Source organism: Aphis gossypii, chromosome 3 (assembly GCF_020184175.1).
Source record: "Aphis gossypii isolate Hap1 chromosome 3, ASM2018417v2, whole genome shotgun sequence".
Taxonomy (NCBI): Eukaryota; Metazoa; Arthropoda; class Insecta; order Hemiptera; family Aphididae; genus Aphis; species Aphis gossypii.
Window position 1 is genome coordinate 17,422,087 of NC_065532.1, and position 21,170 is coordinate 17,443,256.

Consider the following 21,170-nt stretch of genomic DNA (forward strand, 5'->3'; position numbering starts at 1 on the left):
AATAATCTATAGAACCACTCAACCTAACAGTACTTTCAAAGCATCATCTCATTATTTATAGTAATTAAAACTACAATACCGTGTTTCAAAAACACAATAATATTAAAGTTTTCGTTTTTTATTTTCGTCATAATTTATATAACACATAATATAATATATTCGATTTACTATCCAAAACTACTCTCTACGATGAAAACCCAATATTTTTTCGACTATATATCGTGTTCAGAATCACAAAAAAACGATAACACACGTCATCTTTGTAAAATACAAACATTCATTGCTCCGCTCAGAATCTAAAACTTTTTGCCAAAAACCGGTGTCTTTAAAATATTTCTGTTTCTCAGCTGTTTTTCGTTAGTTGTTAATAATTTTCAAGTAAAATACTTAGCATTTCTACCTTTGACTATTCAAAGTACCAACTAAATTGAATACCAGAGATCACCTTAAACGTTGAATATATTAAAATAAATGTTCTGCTGTAAAACAGCACGTAAGGCACAAAACATATGGTACATAATATGATTTTTGTAAAACCAACAGGGTTCTTGGCCTAGAATCCAAATTATCGGATTATTATCAACTTATTAACACTTAAACGTTTAAACAGTATTTAAATGAAATATTCACCGAAGTGTGGTGTAATCGATTATATATTTTAGCAAATCCAACTATAAAAATATATCTATACAATAAAATAAAATATTAAAAATAATACATTACTCGATTTAAAATAATATTATGTGTCTTATAAACCAATAAATATGTTAATTCGTCAATATGTGGTTATTTCATATACGATTATATGCTAATTTTTGGTACAATAAAAGTTTAGGTACCGTATTAATTTTAATAAAAAGTAGGTACTTTTTTTTTATGAATAATTTTAATATTTATATTTATATATATTAACTATAATTTGAATTTGATTTTTGTCATTAAAAATTAAAACTATTAATATTTTTTCTTCAGTTACCTAAAACATAATTTTATCATTATGGATAAACATAATATTAAAATAAATTTATATTAAAGACGAATATTTATAATTTATAAAAATGGTCCAAGTATAATAAAATATACTATAATTGGTATTATATAAATTTTATATTTTTATAAAATCATTTTTAAGGATTATTATACTTAAAATAAATATCTTAATAATTAAAAAAACTACTCGTTCAAATATTTTAAACTAGATAATATGTCATATAGTTTAAACAAAAATCATGCACTAAATAATTTGCATTAAAAAAAAAGGTTCTCATTTTAAAAATCAGATATTGTATCATCGCAGTCTACAGGATACTCCTTAAATAGTACAAAAAAATCTTAGGAATTTGAAAAAATAACCTTTAAATATATTTTAAAAATCAGAGTTTGAATAAATGTATTATACATTTTAAATTTGTTAGTATGCTTGATGAATCATCAGTATAATGTATCGGTTATAAACTAATACTTTATTTGAGCGACTATAATGTACTTTATATAAAATACATAAAAATAGAAATAAACATTAGATTTGGATTTATATAAGAGATAATTGACTGTAAAAGGATAATTACATTAAAAAAATATATATATTATGCATTACGACATATCCTTCGTTTTTACGTTATGTCTATTGTCTACACATATGTATTTACTGTACAAGTATATTGTATAAATTTATGTACAAAAAGTTTGGTTGTGAAAAAAAAATTGAAAACAATGCGTAATATTTGAAATAGGTACGTTAAAATAATATTTTTTTAAATATAATTTTTAAACTTTCTTTTACATTTGTTAATTCTTTATTTTATATTATTATTTCATCGTTCAATAACTTGCATTAAGTATCCAATGTAAATCTACATTAAAATATTGAACAAAAAAAAAAAAAAAGAAATAAAAAAACATTTTAATTGAGCGACAATATTAAAACGGAACTGTAATGTTCTTTATGTAATTATTTCAAACCAGATTATTAATAAATAATTAAAACAAATTAAATATTTTGAGTTTAAGAATGTTTTTTTTATTATTCTTATTCTTATTATTTAATTAATAAACAAGAACAATACAAGAGTTAATACTTACGAAAGCACGTACAAAAATATTATTATAAAAAAATTGTTGAAATAAAAGTAGATTTTAATTGTTAAATTTTTTTAATAAACGGTTTAACTTAAATAATAAATATATTCACAATTTTTTTTCGACTTAATCCTGTCTTAACTTTAAAGTAAAAAAGGGTATTATATATTTTACAGCTTAAATATGAGTATTGATTATGTACCTAATAATTATGTTAAATTTTATAATTTTAATTTTTTATATAAAGTTTACTTAAGCAAAGTTTGTAGCCTATAATAAATAGATAATAATCATTATTACAAGTAATTTCTAGAATGAAATAGTTTATGATGGACAATAGTATATAATTATAAAACTTATAGCGGCATTTGGAAGATATATTAACAATCAATTCACACCGTACACAATATGCATTAAATTAACTTCAAATAGGTGATTAGAGATTATTTAATATTGTGTTTATTTAATCAGGGATAATTAATCTGTTCAGAACCAGAAACTGAAATTTGGGTTATTTATAGGAAAAATTAAACACCCCTGTAATTAAATTGAATTGTCAACAGATAACTCAAATTTACTTCGTATATATTATATTGTAATATTTTAGTGTAACGAGTAACGAGGTATGTACAGAGGCACTATTCTACATCATAATTTTATTTGTTAGTTAGGTAAGGTTTTTATTTTTCTTTCATTTTTTTTTTTTTTTTTTTTTTTTTTTTTTTATTCGGCAGACAAACGTATTATATTCTACTTATCCACGTAGATTTTTGTATATTATTACCTCAATCACTTATAACTTATCTACCGCATAATCCAGTCACAACACTTTACTTGGACACTCGATGATGCCAATAGGTAACTATAATATAGGTATAATGATTGCATTCGAAAAATATTTCGTGCTTCAATAAAATATATTGTTATTAAAACCTAATATTTTTGTAATATTTTTACTTGAGACATAATACTTCAAAAATATGTTGATCAATATCTCTAGAGACTAAATTGTCGATTTATTATAATACAATAAATTTGTTCGTATTAAATATTTAATTATAGCCTAGTATAAAAACAGATTATCTTGAATAAAATAATCTTATACCTAGTCTATATTATAAAATAAATACATGGATGTTATTTTCATCGAATAATATTTTTATAATTTTGTAAATAACGTTTTCTTACAGTTTTTTTTATATTCCCGGTAGTAATATATATTGTGTTATTGCTTTATTGGGTATTATTCAATAACATTAGTTAAATTTGGGACAATATACTGTTTGAATGAGTATTTGAATATCCGTTTATGTATTTAAATAATAGTACCCGCCATTACTTCAGTATATAATCTGTATTTTTTCTACAGTTAAAATAAAATGAAATTAATTTAACTCAATTATTTACGTAATCTATACTCAATAAAACATTAATTGACACATGAACAGTGGCAATTATTATAAAAAAAAAATAATAATAATAATAATAAAAACTTGCAATACAAACACATAAAATAAACCATATTTATCAATTTATTATAAAACAATATGTGTTGTTTTTACAAATACACATTTGTTCAATTTATTTCGACGAATCTACATTCTACATCTACCAACATATTATATTCATATTGACTTCATATATTTATAAATATTGTAAGTGGTTTTAAATATCGAGATAACACTGTCAAAATACTGGATGCATTTAATAATTTAATTACAATTAATTTGATACAGTTTAAAATAGAAAATCGATCATTTGTCAGATTAGTAGTCAAATAAAAAATTTTCACTGTCATTCATATGTTAGGTTATAAATCTATGTGTCCTCTCTGCCTTTTATTTGATTTAGTATAGATTATCTCTTAAAATTTTCGTTTTGGATAAATCTTTAAATTTAATAAAAAATTATGAATTATACTGTTCTAAAATAACGAATATTACTATCTATTTCAATAGTAAATTAGTTACATTTCTCCATCAGTTAACAGTAATAAGTATTCAATAATATTATGTATTACAGGTTTTTTATCTTGCAAAATAACAATAATTCTGAGAAAAAATAAGCAAAATCGATTTTGTCAGAAACTAGTTTTGATTTCGGGTTTCCCTTTGTTTAAATTAACTATTTAAAAGATTTTCTTCTTGAACCTTTTAACTATATTTTCTATACTTTTTATTTTTGGTAGGAGTTATTTTAGTTTTGAGGAGTTCCATAAAAAGTATCCAATTTGAGTTTCACAAATTCTATATCTCTTGACAGCCGACAGGGACTACGATAGTATATTAAAATCATTGTGTCGAGGTATAATTATTATTTAAAATGTATAATAAAATTATGGAAAATTGATCACAGCTTTTGCATTTATAATTTTTGTATTAAATGATCATCCAATTGAATCGTTGAGCAAACGTTTGTCAAACACATTGTGAAAGAAACTACCATTTGATTGGTTTTCTACGATCGGATTTTTTCTGAGTTATTAAGAAGAATGAACCTATTTATATTGCATTTTATCGAACTACATACCATCTAACGTTGTGTTTGTTAAAGTATTCTATTACTATAATGGGTTTTGATAAGAGTTATTATTGAATATATTTTCTACGTATTTTTATGAAAAATTAATTTGGTAAATAAATGTTACATAATATTATGTTTAGATATACCCACTTCCATTTCTTTACACTGTTCGTCTGTTCCACTATGATAATAACTTCTAGAAATTGTGATGTCATTTATGAATTGTATAATATACACTTGTGGTAAAATTCAATGTAACACGTCATATTATTACAGTCTTTTATTTATTTGTGAGTTCGATTATTCCTATATACTTTTTTCTATGGTTTTTTTTTACCGACTACCAGTTAAACACGCACTGTATATTTCTTTTGTTTATAATATAATTAAATTTTAAATGTTGTATTCAATTTGAGACTTAACATTTTAAAATTTTAATTCTACTTTTATACTCCATACATAATTTAAATACTCTTGTAAAATTATACATTTTATAAATAAAAAATATTAGAATAGACATTTAATTGATTATATTGTTTTTAAGTGTATAGACATGGCAGATGGCAAAGCCCAAAAGTTTATTATCTATAATTATTAGTTAGTATAAACTAATTCCGTAGTGGAATACGGCTCAATTGTTTAAGCTTATAAATTTTAAATATTTTGAATTAATATACCATTTTGCTCGATAGTTAAATATCAAATGTATGCTTAAGGCATAACTACCATAACTAACACATTACACAATCATATTATATTAATTTTAATCTTTAGTGACATTGATTAATTTCCAAGATACATACCTGGTAACGATGGTTCATTTGAATGACTTTTTAACGATTCATTGGTTTTTAAAGTAATAGAAAGATTATAGATTAGGAACGCGTATAATATGATAAAAATTGCAACTTATTGGTAGTACTATGGATCTGTACAAATAAATATTAATATTATTAACATAAATATCTAGCGAGACTCCATGAAACACATGCAAACATAAATTATTATTAATACATATTTTTCTATTATAACTAAATCCTTATTCTAAAATTGTCACGAAATTTATTTTGAAATGTAACCATATTTTGCAAAACGATGGTTTAAATAATATCAAACCAAACTTGGTCTTATTTATTTAAAAATCTAATATCACATATTGAAACTTATAAAATTATTTAGTGTTTAGGTAAATAATTTATTATTTATTAGATTTATTGAAAGTATCATTATCACACCTTAGAAATTTTTTTCTTTCGATTATATTTATTACTTAAACAAATAAATAATTTTACATGAACTATTTTTTTTTGTTTATTTGTAATAATAATAGGTCATCAAATATTGATTATTATTCAATTTAATGAACACGACTATGAACTAATTTGGTACATGATAGATATTCAAACAATGGGTTTCCTTATGCCAGCAATAATAAAATAATGTATTATTTACAGCAGGACATAAACTATTTTCCGACATAATATCTATTCTTGCTCCAAGTTTCTTAAAACTTTTTAATTCCTATGTATCAAATCGATAACCTCGGTGATAACTAAAATTTCACTTTTAAATTTCTCTGTTTCCCAAAAACTCTACAAAAAACAAACGTTTGTTATAATTATTCGATTTTCTTAAAGAAAAAAACTTTTCAGAGGAAAATGTAGGGAAGTCGCCACTGAGAATATTACCTATTGCAGGTTCCTCTGAAAAGAAACTCACTTTACTGAAAGTTCTTGAAGAAACTTATGCAATGTTATCAAAAATATATTGAGAAGAATACTGAAAAACATTTTACATTTTTCTTAAGTTATTAGAATTTTTTTTTTAATTCTTCTAATGTTTGCATTAGAAAACTTACTGTTTAGGTACCTATCGAAAATACATATTAAATAGTTAGTCGATAATTTTAATGATGTAAAAATGATATGTCGGACAAAAAAAGTAAATAATCGACAAATCAAATTATTCTATATTCTATGTAGATTGTAGTCGCTAGGGATAGAGTTAAATTCATTAAAAAAATCTTCAAAAATTCTTAATTTTATAAGTATCGATCAATAGAAATTAATGGTTTCTAACAAAAATAATTAATATTTATCTATTTAAACATTTTTAACGTTTTCATCATCAATTTTATACCAAACTGTATATTATAATATATACGGTATACACATATTTTACATTACATAAGTATAACAACTTGATGTAATAATAAAACAAATAGTAAAAAAAAAGAAAAAGTTATATCATAACTTATAAGATATTGCAACATCATAATTTTGTCTCACCAAACAAAAAAAATCAATTAGACGTGTGGATTACGTATAATAGATTATAACATAATTATAAATAATGTGCAATAAATGTTGTTTTTTCAGTAAGAATATTTTTTTGTTTTATTAAATATGTCATTAATGTTAATATTAAATTGTATCGTGTATTTTGTTTTAATGATCTATTGTGTAATAAATATATAAAAAAATAATATTATTTTATCAGTTGATAAAAAAAAAATGAATGACATAAAAATTATGTCAATATTTTACTAACATAAATATGACTGCTCAATTTAATTATAGTTTAGTATTGAGTTAATTGTTAGTGGTGTATTACGTTCTGAAAAATAACAAAATGCCACGTTTAAGCGTAGACACAAATTTACCAGCTTCAAAAATTCCTGAAGGATTTTTGAACTCATGCACTAGTCTTATTTCTAAAAGTCTAGGGAAAAGACATTCAGTAAGTACAAAGTAACAAACTTTTTTTTAATTTTGAACAGTTTTGAATCTACATTTTACACTATATATTTGAATTATCTTATCATATAATTAAATTTATTGTCTCCTCTGCAATTGTGAAACTAAAATTGTACTTAGCTATATGTAATTTAGAAGAAAAAAATTGTATACAGATACGTATTTGAGCTATGGACAAAAAAACAATATTCCATTCAAATAATAATTCTTTTATTAAAATTTAAAAAATTATTAAAATGTAATTTTTAAGCTATATAGGTACTCGTAATACAAACAACATTTAAATGAATAAAATTTTATAATATTGTATTAACAACTTACCTATACAACGAATCATAAAAATAATTTATAATTGTATTTATTTAAAATGTTAAAATATAATTAATAGTTAACTATTACTTATTTATAGTATTGCGTAGCAACAGTAAACCCTGGTGTAAAAATGACACTTGGCGGTTCCAGTGATCCCTGTGGATTTATTCAAGTAACAAGTATTGGGAGTTTGGGACCAGAAGAGAATCCCAAACACGTGGAAATTATGACTGACCATGTACATAAAGCTCTTGGAATTCCAAAAAATAAGTAAGATCCAACATAGGGATAATTCAAAGCAATACAATTTTAGATTCTAACTGAAAAGATAAATGTATTTATCATAACATAATGTGCGTTTCTTTTATTCTGTCATTGTCCTTTTTGTCTTTGAAGGAAGTAAAAATGTTGTCAACTTTGAAGGTCGTTTCTAATAGAAAATTGGATTTATATGGTACTTTGGAGTAGTAGTAAAAGAAAAAGTTCCTAGTAATTTTCAAAATAGTAAGGAAAAACAGGAATTTTTACTCAAAAACAGATTTGAAATTTTTATTGAATGTTTATATATATATATAATAATTATTTCTTGATTTTGATTATATTTTATACACATTGTACAATTTTAAAAGAATTTTAAATCTTTTTGAGCTACTATAAACATTTAAAATTTTTAGTCTCTTTAGTATGAATATTTACACATCTTATTAACTCAAAATCTTTACAAATAAAATACCAGATTCTTTAATCATAAGTTTTTAAATGTTAAATACAATATATACAAGCACAATATTTCTTACAAGCATTTGAAGTACATTTTTTAATTCTTTAAAATCACAAACACTCCCAAATAATTTTATGCCTAAGTAAAAATGTATAAATGATTAATTTAAAATATTTAGAAAGATAATCTACCTTTCGTAAGTCACAGACCAATTACCAACAGAGTACCATGTTAGAAATGTTTGTTGTTTAACATTTAATATTTGAATACAGGTTTATGCATCGATTAACTATTAAAACATAATCAACATTAAAATCACAATAATAATTTTTAATAGATTCTATATTTTAAACCATATAATTACGACTTAACATAATATTGGTTATATCAAGTTATTAATTGTATTTTCATTCTATTACAAACTACGAAACTTACTACGGAGGTAATTTTTATCGTCAAAAACACAATATCTTACCCAAGCATAAAACGATATTACTTTTCTAGAAGAACTATTTTTCATTTTTTTTATACTTTTAATGTATGGACATCTAAGTATAAAAAACATAAAATATTTGCATCACGATAAAAAGTCATCCTGTTAGTAATTTATTCTAACGAATTTAATTATGTTTCTATAAAGCGTAGTAGAGTTGTGTTAATTATAAAGCTTATACAGTTCATGAAGCATAAAACAAAATAATATTTAATAAAATGTCAACTCTAGAAAAACCAAAATAATTGTATTACAAATTTTAGTTTAAAACTTTGAACCAATACAAATAAAAATAATGATTTTTATTTTATATACTATGTATCTTTGATAAATCAACAACTATTTTGTAACATTAAACAAATACTAACAAATTCATATAAATTAATAATAATTTTATTTATTTTTTAGACTGATGATAAATTTACAAGCAAATTCTCAAGAAACTACCGGTCATATTGGAACCACTTTCCATCAGCTATTTACTGTTGAAAAAGGAAAACGACTTTAAAGAAAAAAAATGTTTATACGTACATTGATATTTTAAAAAATTATATAATTATATATAGAGAAATTTAGAAAGCATGCTTACCCCCTTTTATTCTTAAATAATACAATTATTCAAATTTTGATTTTTGAAATCATCCAATATACTAAAAGGCTATATTTTCACGAATTTATATTTTCAATATTATTCAAGTACTATCCTGACAAATTTATCACACAAAAACAATAAGGATTATCATTTTTTACTGATAATTGTTGAACAAAGATATTAAACAAACATTTAATAGAAATAAGAAACTCCTAATTTATTGCATCATAATGAATGTAAGTTTTGGAAATAAGGTCTTTAAAATATTTCTCAAAAATCAAAATCTGAATACATATTATATTAGTAAAGTATAAAATGGATGTGTGCATACCTGGCTAATTAACCTGTATATATTTTAAAATATTAAGATTATGTTGTCATTGATTTTTATAATTTGTCATATTAAAACAGGTCATACAAGTATGGATAATTATATAAATTGATAAAATAAATTTAAAAAACTCTTATTCTACATATAGAATTTCTAGAAATTATACACTACATTTTATAGTTGAAGTAGTTATAATATTATATTATATAAATAATTGCTTGTGCCATATACGTGTGTGTATATCTATACATATAACTTGTTAAACGATGGAATATAGATTGTTTTATTTAATAATTTTAAATTAATTATATTTTTGAAACCTTTAAATAAAGTTAGTTGATTATTTTTATAACTACTATTGTGTGTTGAAAGCTACATTGGCTCAAATGTTCTAAATGTAAATATTTATTTGAAATTTTATTTTTTAATGAGAAAATAGTTGATAATAAAAAAAAATTATATTCAAAATTAAAATATTTTTCAAATGAAAACAATTTAAATATTTTAAAAATGTTAAATTTTTTACTCTTTTAAATGATAATATATATTTTAAATTTCATATTCCGAAGCAAAATATTATTCGGAATATTTCGATCTATAGAAATTTAAAGTATCAATTTTTAGAAAAGTAATTTGCTAGTTATAAGTATTTAAAGTTAAAAAAGCGGAGTGGTGGAAAAACATTTTTAGAGTACATCTGTACTTCTATTACAATCATTCAAACTTATCTTTTAAACTACTTTTCCATAATTTAATTTTTATATCTCCAATAACTTTAAAAAATATTTTTAAAAACGTTAATAGTATTTGAAATAAGGAGTGTTTTACATTAAATGGATTCATAAAATATTGTGGATTACGAGTTATATTTATAAAACTGATAAAATGCCATTAATTATGTTTATTGTAAATTATATTATTTTACTAACAGTAATGTTTATTCGTTTAATATTCAAGAGTATATTATCAAAAAATCAGAAGAGTATAATCAAAATTGTATTAACTACAATTTATATCAATTTATTTTACTACAAAATTAATGTTATCAATTAAAAAAATATATATTTTAGTAATTTGTAGGTGAATTTTGTTTAATATTGCTTTAGATACAAATTGTACTATGTAACAAACAAATTGATATGTAAATCACATGAAATGATATTGCTTAATGAAATATATTGAATTTCATTTTCACGTATATATAATAATACGATATCGAGTAGATTATAATATATATTCAAACATATGGTACACTGTATTAAATTTGAGTATTGAATTTAATTGCAATTTGTTTAAAACAATTAAAATACGTCTTAACTTATAAATACATACATTTTTATTTTAAAATTAAAATGGAATTAAAAATAATGAAAAAAATATACTTACATATTATAAATACTATTGTAATAATATTTGTTTAGTTAGCATTGTATTAATTTTAAAATTGTTTTAGTTTCCAATTATTTTGGAAAGACTTAAGTAACTACACAAATAAAGAAATATAATCCAGGTTCGGAAGATAATATACAGAGAAATATTGATGGAGAGGCTAAATATATTGTAGTAATAAAAGCCAAAGAAAGAAAAAGAAGAATTATTTTGATGTTCTTAGTATTATACTGTCATTATACCTATACCGGAACCGATTATTTACCTATTGTTATCATAATTACTTATAAAATAATTTTATAAGTGAGTGAAGTATGTTTTAAATAAATTTTGAACAGGGAAAGGCACCTGTAGTATGTACCTAATATTTATCAACATATTAATATAACAATTATAACTGAAGTTTGTTTTTCAATTAGGACATCTGAATTAACACTTAATAGCCAATTGTTATAATTTATAACTAATACCAATATTATGGATAGAATGAAATTTTTATACAATAGAAATTAAGCTAATTAAGCTGGTAATAATATTAAACGATCATCAAGTCATTATTATAAATAAAAAATAATAATAATAATACCACTAATATTGTGTAACAACGTTAACAAAATAGTGTCTCAAAATGAATTAGCTCACTTTTCCGTAAAGTCCAGTGACTTGTAAAATAATATTATTTATTAAAAACAAAATGTTTTTATTTTTTTATAAATACTTCACATATTATTATAAAATGTATAATTTTATAGGTACTCAGAATAAATAAATGAGAAATAAATGTATAACTATATTATATTAGTACATAGTAAATAATATTATAAAATATGCCTATTGCTTCGGAAGTATGAAAAATATAACTTTACTATACTTAAATAAATATTTTAGTATTCTCATATTTATTACAGGATATAAAATATTTTTTTTTCATCATTCCGAAATTTAAGTTTATGAATAAATAAAAAATATCATGTTCAAATATTTTGATGATTTGTTATATAACAGTAAGTCAAACATCGTTTTGTAAATATTACTATTTGGTAAATCAATTAAATTTAAAACCAATAACACGACCGTTAATTTAAGTATTTTATTTTCATACAGTTGTTGAATTATAAATATAATTTAAAATATATCCTCAGTAGGTACTATTTTAAAATTAAAATTTCAATTAAAATAAATAAAATGATTATAAACTATTAATTATCATCACTTTATTTTAATCATAAAGGTATATTATAACTTATATACCAGCTAAGCGAGTTCGGTTAATACATAACATTTTTTTATAAGCATTAAAATATCTTCGAAACTTTCATAAATCGATTGACAGTAATAGACACAGGTGGTACTGCAGACTTATATCTTTAAATATCTTAAGAAGCTTTTTTTTTTTTAGAAAACTGTGTAGAGTTCAGAACACTTTAAGTTTTGATCAATTTTCCACTAAAATGTTGAAATTTCTTGAAAATTGTATATACATACAGTATATCTTATGTTATATATAATTTAAAAACTTCTGAAAATATCTAATATTTTATTATTGTTTAATTTTTTCAGATTTAAATAAATATTTTTTAGCATTTAAGTGTTATTTATTTTAATACACTGAATATTATTATAGTATACAGTTTTATATAAATATATATTTGTATATTATATTAGCTTAACCCCCGTGCACTTCGGTGTCCATTAAAAATAACTCAACTTCATATGAATAATATGTTTTATTTTATAATAATTAAACAACAATTAAATAAAAATGAATAACTATGAAAGACGTACTACTGTTCTTTCAGTAATAATTAATAATAATAATTTTTATTACAACTAATTATTATTAATATTATAAACCAATAGGAACCATTTATGTATAAATAACATTTTCTTCGTAAATCTCAAAATCCCTGTTTGAGCACCGGGGTTGGACTTTTCCCTTTTTAAATAAACATATCTTCTTCCCCGATATCTAATCTATCTCTGTACCATATTTAATCGTAATCGGTTGAACGGTTTAGGAATTCATAAAGAATAGACATAATATATACTTATTGTAATATATTAATGTAAATTTTTTATATAATATAATATATATTAGGTAAATATCAATAAAATTACGGTTTAATTTAATTTTAAATTTCTATTAAGTACGTATATAAATCAGTCAGAAAGATGCTTATAAAAAGATTCAATTATTCTTCTTTATGTTTTATTTATATTATAGTTAAATATTTTTAAACATTGAAGGAATATGTAACGTTTTATATACTTTTAGCCACTAAGTTTTGTGGCATCTTATTTGAAAATGTTAGGTCTCGAACTAATGACTTCCTCTAGTTCTTTATGTTCTCTAAGTGTATGTCTATGTTTGATTTTATACTATTATTAAAATAAATTATAGATGATGAGATACTATAATGAAAATTAAAATTACAGTAGTAATGAAAACGTCATGTTCTATGGTTGTTTATTTCATGAAAACAGTGTACACAATAAATTATAAATAAAATATACCAAAGATTTTATTTTAAACTTAAGATAAAATCTTAATTGCATGACATGGTATAAAAAGTTAACTAATAAAAATTTAAAATAAAATAATACAAATAATGTATAGTTCTTATAGTAGAGCTATAGGATTGCATTTTAGGAAAAACCAACAAATAGTTCTGAAACTTCTCTGTCATAGTAAATATGATAATCTATAATAGAAAAAATATGAATTTAAACTTAAGTGTTGTAGTAGAAGTATGTTGTCTGACGTCATACGGCAAACGTTAGACAAAAATAAATTATAACAATATTTTTTTGTGTATTTGGGCTGTATTAATTAATAATATTACATACATCTAATATCATTGTAAGTTTAATATTGTACAAAATGATTTAAAACGATTGGTGAAGCATGTTGGTGAAAGTATGATTTATAATATGAAAATGAACGTACCAATAGCAATATTTTATGTAGGGTGATATACTATTTGTCCTTTTTCTTCTTCAATAACGCAGTTATTAAAAATCTTATTATTTGAATATTCAAATATATTTAAAGACCATATTTTGAAATTCTTGAGATTTTTGTTACTACTTAAGGAGTTTTCTATGGAGATACAAACCTTTGTTTTAAAAATAACTACCTACCCCTCTTCTAATGTAAATAATTTTATGGATAATTTTTCAGAATATATTTCTTAACTCTTAATGAACAGTTTTTGATTTATAAACTTTGTATACTAAAGATAAAAAGTCCATGATAATATATTTAGAAGATTTAGAAGAACAGTTTAAATAAAATTACGACCAATATTCATCATTTATAAAAATGGTCCTGCAAGAATAGAAACACAAGTTAAAATCTATATTTTTTTAAGCTATTTTTAAAAATTGTGTTCTTATAGTATAAATATTTTGATAAATAAACTATTAAAAATTATTCTGAATCGAATTTTTAATTATAGTTACATCAAAATTTAAAAATATGTATCAATCAAATAATTTACAGTACAAAAAAAAAACAAAAGAAAGTTTAAAAAACCGAAGTTTGAATCACCACGGGATGTTCCATAAGTAGGTAGTAGAAAAAATCTAAAAAATTAAAAATATTATCTTTAAGTATTTTCAAAAGTTATAAAAATCTAAATTTGAATAGACTTGTTATTAAATAAAAAATAGGAGTCAACATGATTGGTGAATAACTAACATCCATATTCTAAAGGTTGCGATATTAAGTAGGTTGAATAGCAATCTGAACCTCCGTAAAAGAAACCATGGCAAAGGTGTCTGTATTTGTCTATTCCGTTTGTGGGCGTATCAGCGTCATAGTCATTGGACACAGTGATATGTTCACAGGGCAGATGCAATAATGCGAGTGCGTCTTACTACAAAAATCATTTTTACTATCATAAAATATACTAAAATATATTTTAAAATAACAATTTCCATCGCAACAAAAAAGAACAATTGATTCTAAGAAAAATTACCTACTTATCATTTAATTGTTTTCAAATAATAACTACTTATTACAAAACAAAAAAACATTATAAAATAATATACATATTATATTATTATAAGAACTCATTATTTCAGGTTATAATAACAAAGGAAATAAATAAAGTTTGCATTATTGAATTCACAGTGTGTATTTAAGCTTTCTGCATTATTATTGTTTTATTTACTTCAAAGTCGGTTGCTCATATACTTATTTTACACCGTTTCCGGTTTTATAGCATAACAACAAACTGCACACTTTATATTGAACGCCAAAATAATAATATTGCTTTGAATTAAAGCTTTATCTGTATCAATGAAAGTTAATTTCACAAAAAGCTATAAAATGCTATGTTATACAATATGAAAAAGATACTAATACTGAGAAAAGGAAATTCATGTCACTCCCTTTCTTTGTCTTAAAGCAGTATTGTACCTGTTGTTATTTTAAATTGCAATGAAACGAAAAATTATTTTATTCATCAAATGATTTTGAATGATTCTGGAGCATCGAAAGTTCTATTGTTTTTTAAATATAAATTCATTGAATATTAACAAAATAATTTTTAACTATTAGGTATTTTAAACTAAAAATATTTAATATTTGTTTATAAAGTGATAAAAATATAAATGTATACATATTACATAGGTATACTATAATTTCTTATGTGTTACAGAAATATACACTTCTATTAAACTGTCAACTTTCAAACAATAATTATAATAGTAATACTATTTATATACTTTGATCATAAATGAAGCACAATATAAAGTTTAATTTTATATACAATTTATATCATGTATATAATATATATATTGATTTTTATCAAGCGGGTTATGGAAAATGAATTGGAAACATTTATAGCTATGATTTTTTTTTGGAATTATTCATGTAAAATAATGTTAAATTAAATGAAAATTGAAAATATATATCTAGGTATTTAATTGTAAAATTTTAATTAGTTTTCAACAAGAAGAAAAAAACTTTAAAAGGTTTAAGTGAAAAAAAAACTATACACTTTACTCGGTTAACACAATTTTTTAGATGGTAATAATTATTAATCGATTAATAAAATGTATAGGTATATAAAAAAAATAGTAGGTACAATGTTTAAAATTATTGTGCATCATCCAATCGTTCAAAATAAAACACAGTTTATATTATACCTAAACAATTTTGTCTGAAACTAAATAAAATAATAAATGAGTGACCATCTTTATTCTTTTGAAATAACTGTTTCGTTAGATGAAAATACATGTATTTGATTTTATCCTCATGAACTAAGTATATTTACCATGAACTGATGTGTGGCCATATTGTTGAAATAATAAAATAATTTAATTTTAGATATTTCTGGACGTTTATAAGATTGTTCAATCTTTTGCCGTCATTCACTCACCAAAACCTTTAAATGGTAACTTAAAACTTTAAATTATATACTATATGTAATATGTATAGTGTTTATAGTCACTATAACAAAATTGTGTTATTACATTACAAAGTTCTATACTGACCAAATCTAATCACTACACTTCGACTTTTTGATTTATTACTAGCCATCGTAAATGACAATACAAAATCGCTTTACGAATTTTGTTCATAATATAGTTTACACTCGTAGGTATTATAGTAGCCTAATTTTTAATTTATGCTAAAACTCAGAAACTAATTAACAAACTTATATAATTCAAATTTTTGTCACTCTTAACAACTATAATCAACAAAGCGTTACAAAGGAATAACTAAGTTGAATTAATTTTATGACCTTGTAAAGATATAGATTACACTACTTAGTGAACCGCAGTTTTAATTATATTTGTAAATTGAAATTTTGAAAGTTAAGACAATTAATAAATATATACATTTTTGGTGTAATATTCTCTTATTAAAATGTAAAAAATTAGTTTATTGTTAACGTTAACAACTATATTATATCAACAGTATGTGACACGAGAGAAATAATAATATGCATTAGACTTATGAATAAATCGCTGAGGAAAAAATCAATCATCAGTATTATTTCATAGTATACTGTATAATATTACATCACTTTCATAACATATATTGAGGGTTTTTTAAATTTTTACTCCCAAAAGTTATAAATAAATAACTAAATATTCTACAAAGAGCTATAATTTTAAAATTGTCGATCGGGTGTATATGTATATTTAAATACATATTAGAAATATAGCTGATACTCCTTATAATCATAAAATAAAATACTTAAATAATATTTTTTAAATAAAGTTGTAAAATATAAATTAACTGTAATCCCATAAATTATTGATGTAAGTACCAAAATGTTAAATTATTATCTTATTCTTTAAAACATCATGCATTATTTGGAAAGTTTTAGAGATGGAGGATGTGGTCTTGATAATAAATATTTGATACTGACCACAAGGAAGAAGGTAATATTAACATCACTATATAATAGCTAATATCTACAACATTAAATAATTATTATAATAGTTACATGACAATGAACATTTCAACATTCAATTATTATTATTTAAAATTCAAAATTAAAATATGCTGCTGAGTGTGTGAACTAAAAAATAAAACATTTATGTATAATATTTAGTTATGAAGCTAGGAATTTTAATAAAAGTTATTAATTCCCAAACAGGAAACAGAATTCAAATGACTACATTTTGAATTCTTTAATATTGTTTTAACGATAAAAGAAATAATAGAACGTCCAAAATAATTTCAATTGACCAAGGAATTCTTAACTCGAAAAACTGATCATTGACTAGTTTAAGAAGGTAATTTAACTGAAAATTAAAATACATTGCTCGTGAAAAAGGACTAAATGATAAATCAAAACTCGTAAATCATAAATATTCAATTACCACTTCATAAAGGAAGCGATAACACATATATTATATTATAATAGTGGTTTAAAAATAATTTTAACTATGTTGTTATTCAATATTTTTTTTTCAAATTGTTGAAATTAAGTATAAAAATATATACAATTTTAATTAATTTAATTGTATATGTTAATTCATATTTTAATGATATTGTTAAGTCTATAATAAATATTATAACGGTAAAATGTTGTCAAATTATGTTTTTTTTTATATTTTTTTAATGATAAAATTGTAAAAAAATGCATACAAAACTCATAACAATCACTGAATTTTAATATCGGTTAAATTAAACAATATATACCTATGTGCTTAAATGTAAATCATTGTTACACAACACTACACAAAAGGCTTGTACTAAGTTATTTCATTCAAAATTAACTCAATGGGAATTCGTTCAATGTAGTCAACAGACAACAAACAAATAAAACGCCTTAACAATAACCCTTCGACATATACGAGTCATGTCTCTAGGTACATAATAATATATCCATCACAAACAAACGCAAGTTTATATTTACTTTAAAGCTTTTTCAAAAATGCACAATACTATAAAGACTTACGAATATCTATATAATATTATATTAAATATACGCCACACGCATTTCATAGTAAATAGCAAACTGTAAATTTTCAAAAAAGACATAAGACAAAAGATGAATTATTTGTTTTTATTTCATATATTATAAATTCTAGTTCCAATTATACTTCTTACATACACATTATATTTTTTTTAGAGAAATCGTGAATTTCTAAACATATTATTATAATTGAATTTTTTCAATACTGTATTTTAAACTAACACTAATCAAACTAAACGGCTTTAGAAGAATATTAATTATATTAAAATACACTTATTCAAGCTTTAACGCTGAAATAATAATTATTCAGTTTTTTATGCGATTATATTACTTATGTGTACAATATATACGCGCAATAAATCATAGTTCTAGATTGCGATCAGATAAACTTTACAACATTTTACTTTCTTGTATTTATTTTTCGTAAAAGTATTTTCAAAATAAATAGGTAAGCAGAAATAAAACTTCAGGGTAAGGTATGAATTTTTTAATGAGTAACTGATATAAGTTTAATTGAACATTTTTCTTGTTATAAAGTATCATGCACCAGTCTAGACAAACATCAATTATAGCAAAGTAACCTTTATTCGATACATCAAATGATCAGCTGCAAAACAGTTTTATATAAAGAATGAACATTTATTTCAGTGTCTAAATAGGTATGATCTAAATGATATGCGCTGATTATTAAAATTATATGGAACAAAATCGTTATTTCTTAGTACTTACAAAAGTATAAAATAATATTTATTTTATTATTTTATTGACTGAGGGTACCTAATTTAAAAGTTTGAAAAAAATTGGAATGATTTGTCATATTTTTTTTTTTAAACAAGATTCGCTTTAATTAACAAAGTATTTTATTGGCAAATTTTAAAACGTTTTTCTTCGAAAAGATTATGATATATAACTATCATCCTATAAAAATGACACTAAGCTAAACCTTGTTTGTTGGTTAACAATGAATACGTATGAATGTTTGGATAACACAGAAATAAATCTTCAAATTTTAAAATGATATTTATTTGAAAAGATATTTGTAATATTTGTATAAATTTTTATTTAACTATTAAATTACATATAATTTCATTATTTAAAGTTTATAAAGAAATATTTAAAAATGTATTTATTTATTTTATATCAAATCGAAAACGAAAATTATAAATTTCAAATTACATTTGTTTTGCGGAAATTATTATTCATAAATCTATGAATACAAATTAAAGTAAATATAGTTTTAAAAAAAAGATTCAAACTTTTCTTTATTGAATAATGTATGAAAATAAAGTTTGAAACAAAATTATATATAAATAAACACCTTTTCAAATATTACCCATTAAAATAAATCTCTCTAAATGTATTCTCCAATTGACGTAATTATGTATCGAAAAAAATTGTGTAAATGATGCAATATCGTGTATACATAAAATAATATGATCCGTAGTGAAAGTAATAAATCAAAATAACTAGGATGTGGATTTGTCTTTTTTAAAAAAAAGAAGAAACATGGTTTTAAAAATACGACTTAATATTAAATATACTAATATATTATGAAATGTTATAATATTCCCTTCGTCATTTTTTTTTTTATATAAAAAATGATAAAACATAAATCGATTTTATTATTTAAAACTATTTGACAAAAATGTCGTTTGTCAAACCATAATGGTCATAACGTATAATCGGTTTTATTTGTTACATTGGTAAAAGTATATAGTACATAATAAAAATAAAATAAGCAAAATAAATAATACCATTTTTCATTTATTTATTTTTAGTAGAATATTTTATCGTACATTTTTATAAAATATACTAAAAATATGTACCAACTCAAAATATAAAAACACCCTATTCAAAAGAATGCAAAACCCAATTTTCATTCATAGGTTCTCTGATATATGAAATAAATCTGTGCTAAAAAAGCAGTGTTTTTGAACAAATATGTGGTTTCTATTTATATCCGCACCATAATAAATAATGGTTTTCATGTGTAGACGTATAGTAATGTATTAGTAATAATTTTCCAACATTTTTGACAGTAAAAAAAAACCATTGATGCGTTATCAAGGAAAATGTATTATGCTAAGACAAACCATAGGTAAAATAAAAAAAAAAGTATTTACCCAAATTGTTTTCTGTTTATATATTTATAAAAATCAAACATCAATTCTAAAAATACCACAAGTTCTTTTCAAATACAAAAAATTATCTTTGAATTCGTGATGGGTACGCAATTAAAAATAAAACTCGGAAAAAAGAGTTTGATTTAAAATTGAGAAGATTTTTTTATTTACACATCGTAAAATTGTATGTATAGACCAAGCAACATATGAAAATAGGAAATCAATAAATAATACCCTATCTGCCACTCACAATGCTTTCAATTTCTGCGTAAGCGAGATAAAAAAAAAACGACAACAAGAACGAAAATGGAGGCTGGGGAAGAAAAACTCTAATAACAGGAAGCAATAAGTATTTCCGTCGAAAGATCGATCTTATAGCAGTTGTATAAACTTCCAATCTACCCTTCAA

General features: G+C 22.1%; 2 protein-coding genes across 3 annotated transcripts in view; one reads left to right on the plus strand and one right to left on the minus strand.

Moving 5' to 3' along the window:
- The window catches only part of LOC114131001 (uncharacterized), an 89,819-nt gene that overhangs the window by 46,061 nt on the left and 22,588 nt on the right, over positions 1 to 21,170 (minus strand). The gene's annotated exons all lie outside the window — the stretch shown is intronic.
- Positions 7,173 to 9,843, plus strand: LOC114131014 (macrophage migration inhibitory factor homolog). Its single transcript, XM_027996137.2, has 3 exons — positions 7,173 to 7,341; positions 7,768 to 7,940; positions 9,293 to 9,843. Exons 1-3 carry the CDS (start codon positions 7,234 to 7,236, stop codon positions 9,390 to 9,392), a joined length of 381 nt encoding a protein of 126 aa, XP_027851938.1. The 5' UTR covers positions 7,173 to 7,233; the 3' UTR covers positions 9,393 to 9,843.

What these genes read in the sequence shown, in the direction of transcription:
- LOC114131014 (XM_027996137.2), top strand. Translation starts at nt 7,234, where the DNA reads ATGCCACGTTTAAGCGTAGACACAAATTTACCAGCTTCAAAAATTCCT. An exon ending in GTCTAGGGAAAAGACATTCA is followed by an intron (nt 7,342 to 7,767) that starts GTAAGTACAAAG and finishes ACTTATTTATAG; the next exon opens with TATTGCGTAGCAACAGTAAA. An exon ending in CTTGGAATTCCAAAAAATAA is followed by an intron (nt 7,941 to 9,292) that starts GTAAGATCCAAC and finishes TTTATTTTTTAG; the next exon opens with ACTGATGATAAATTTACAAG.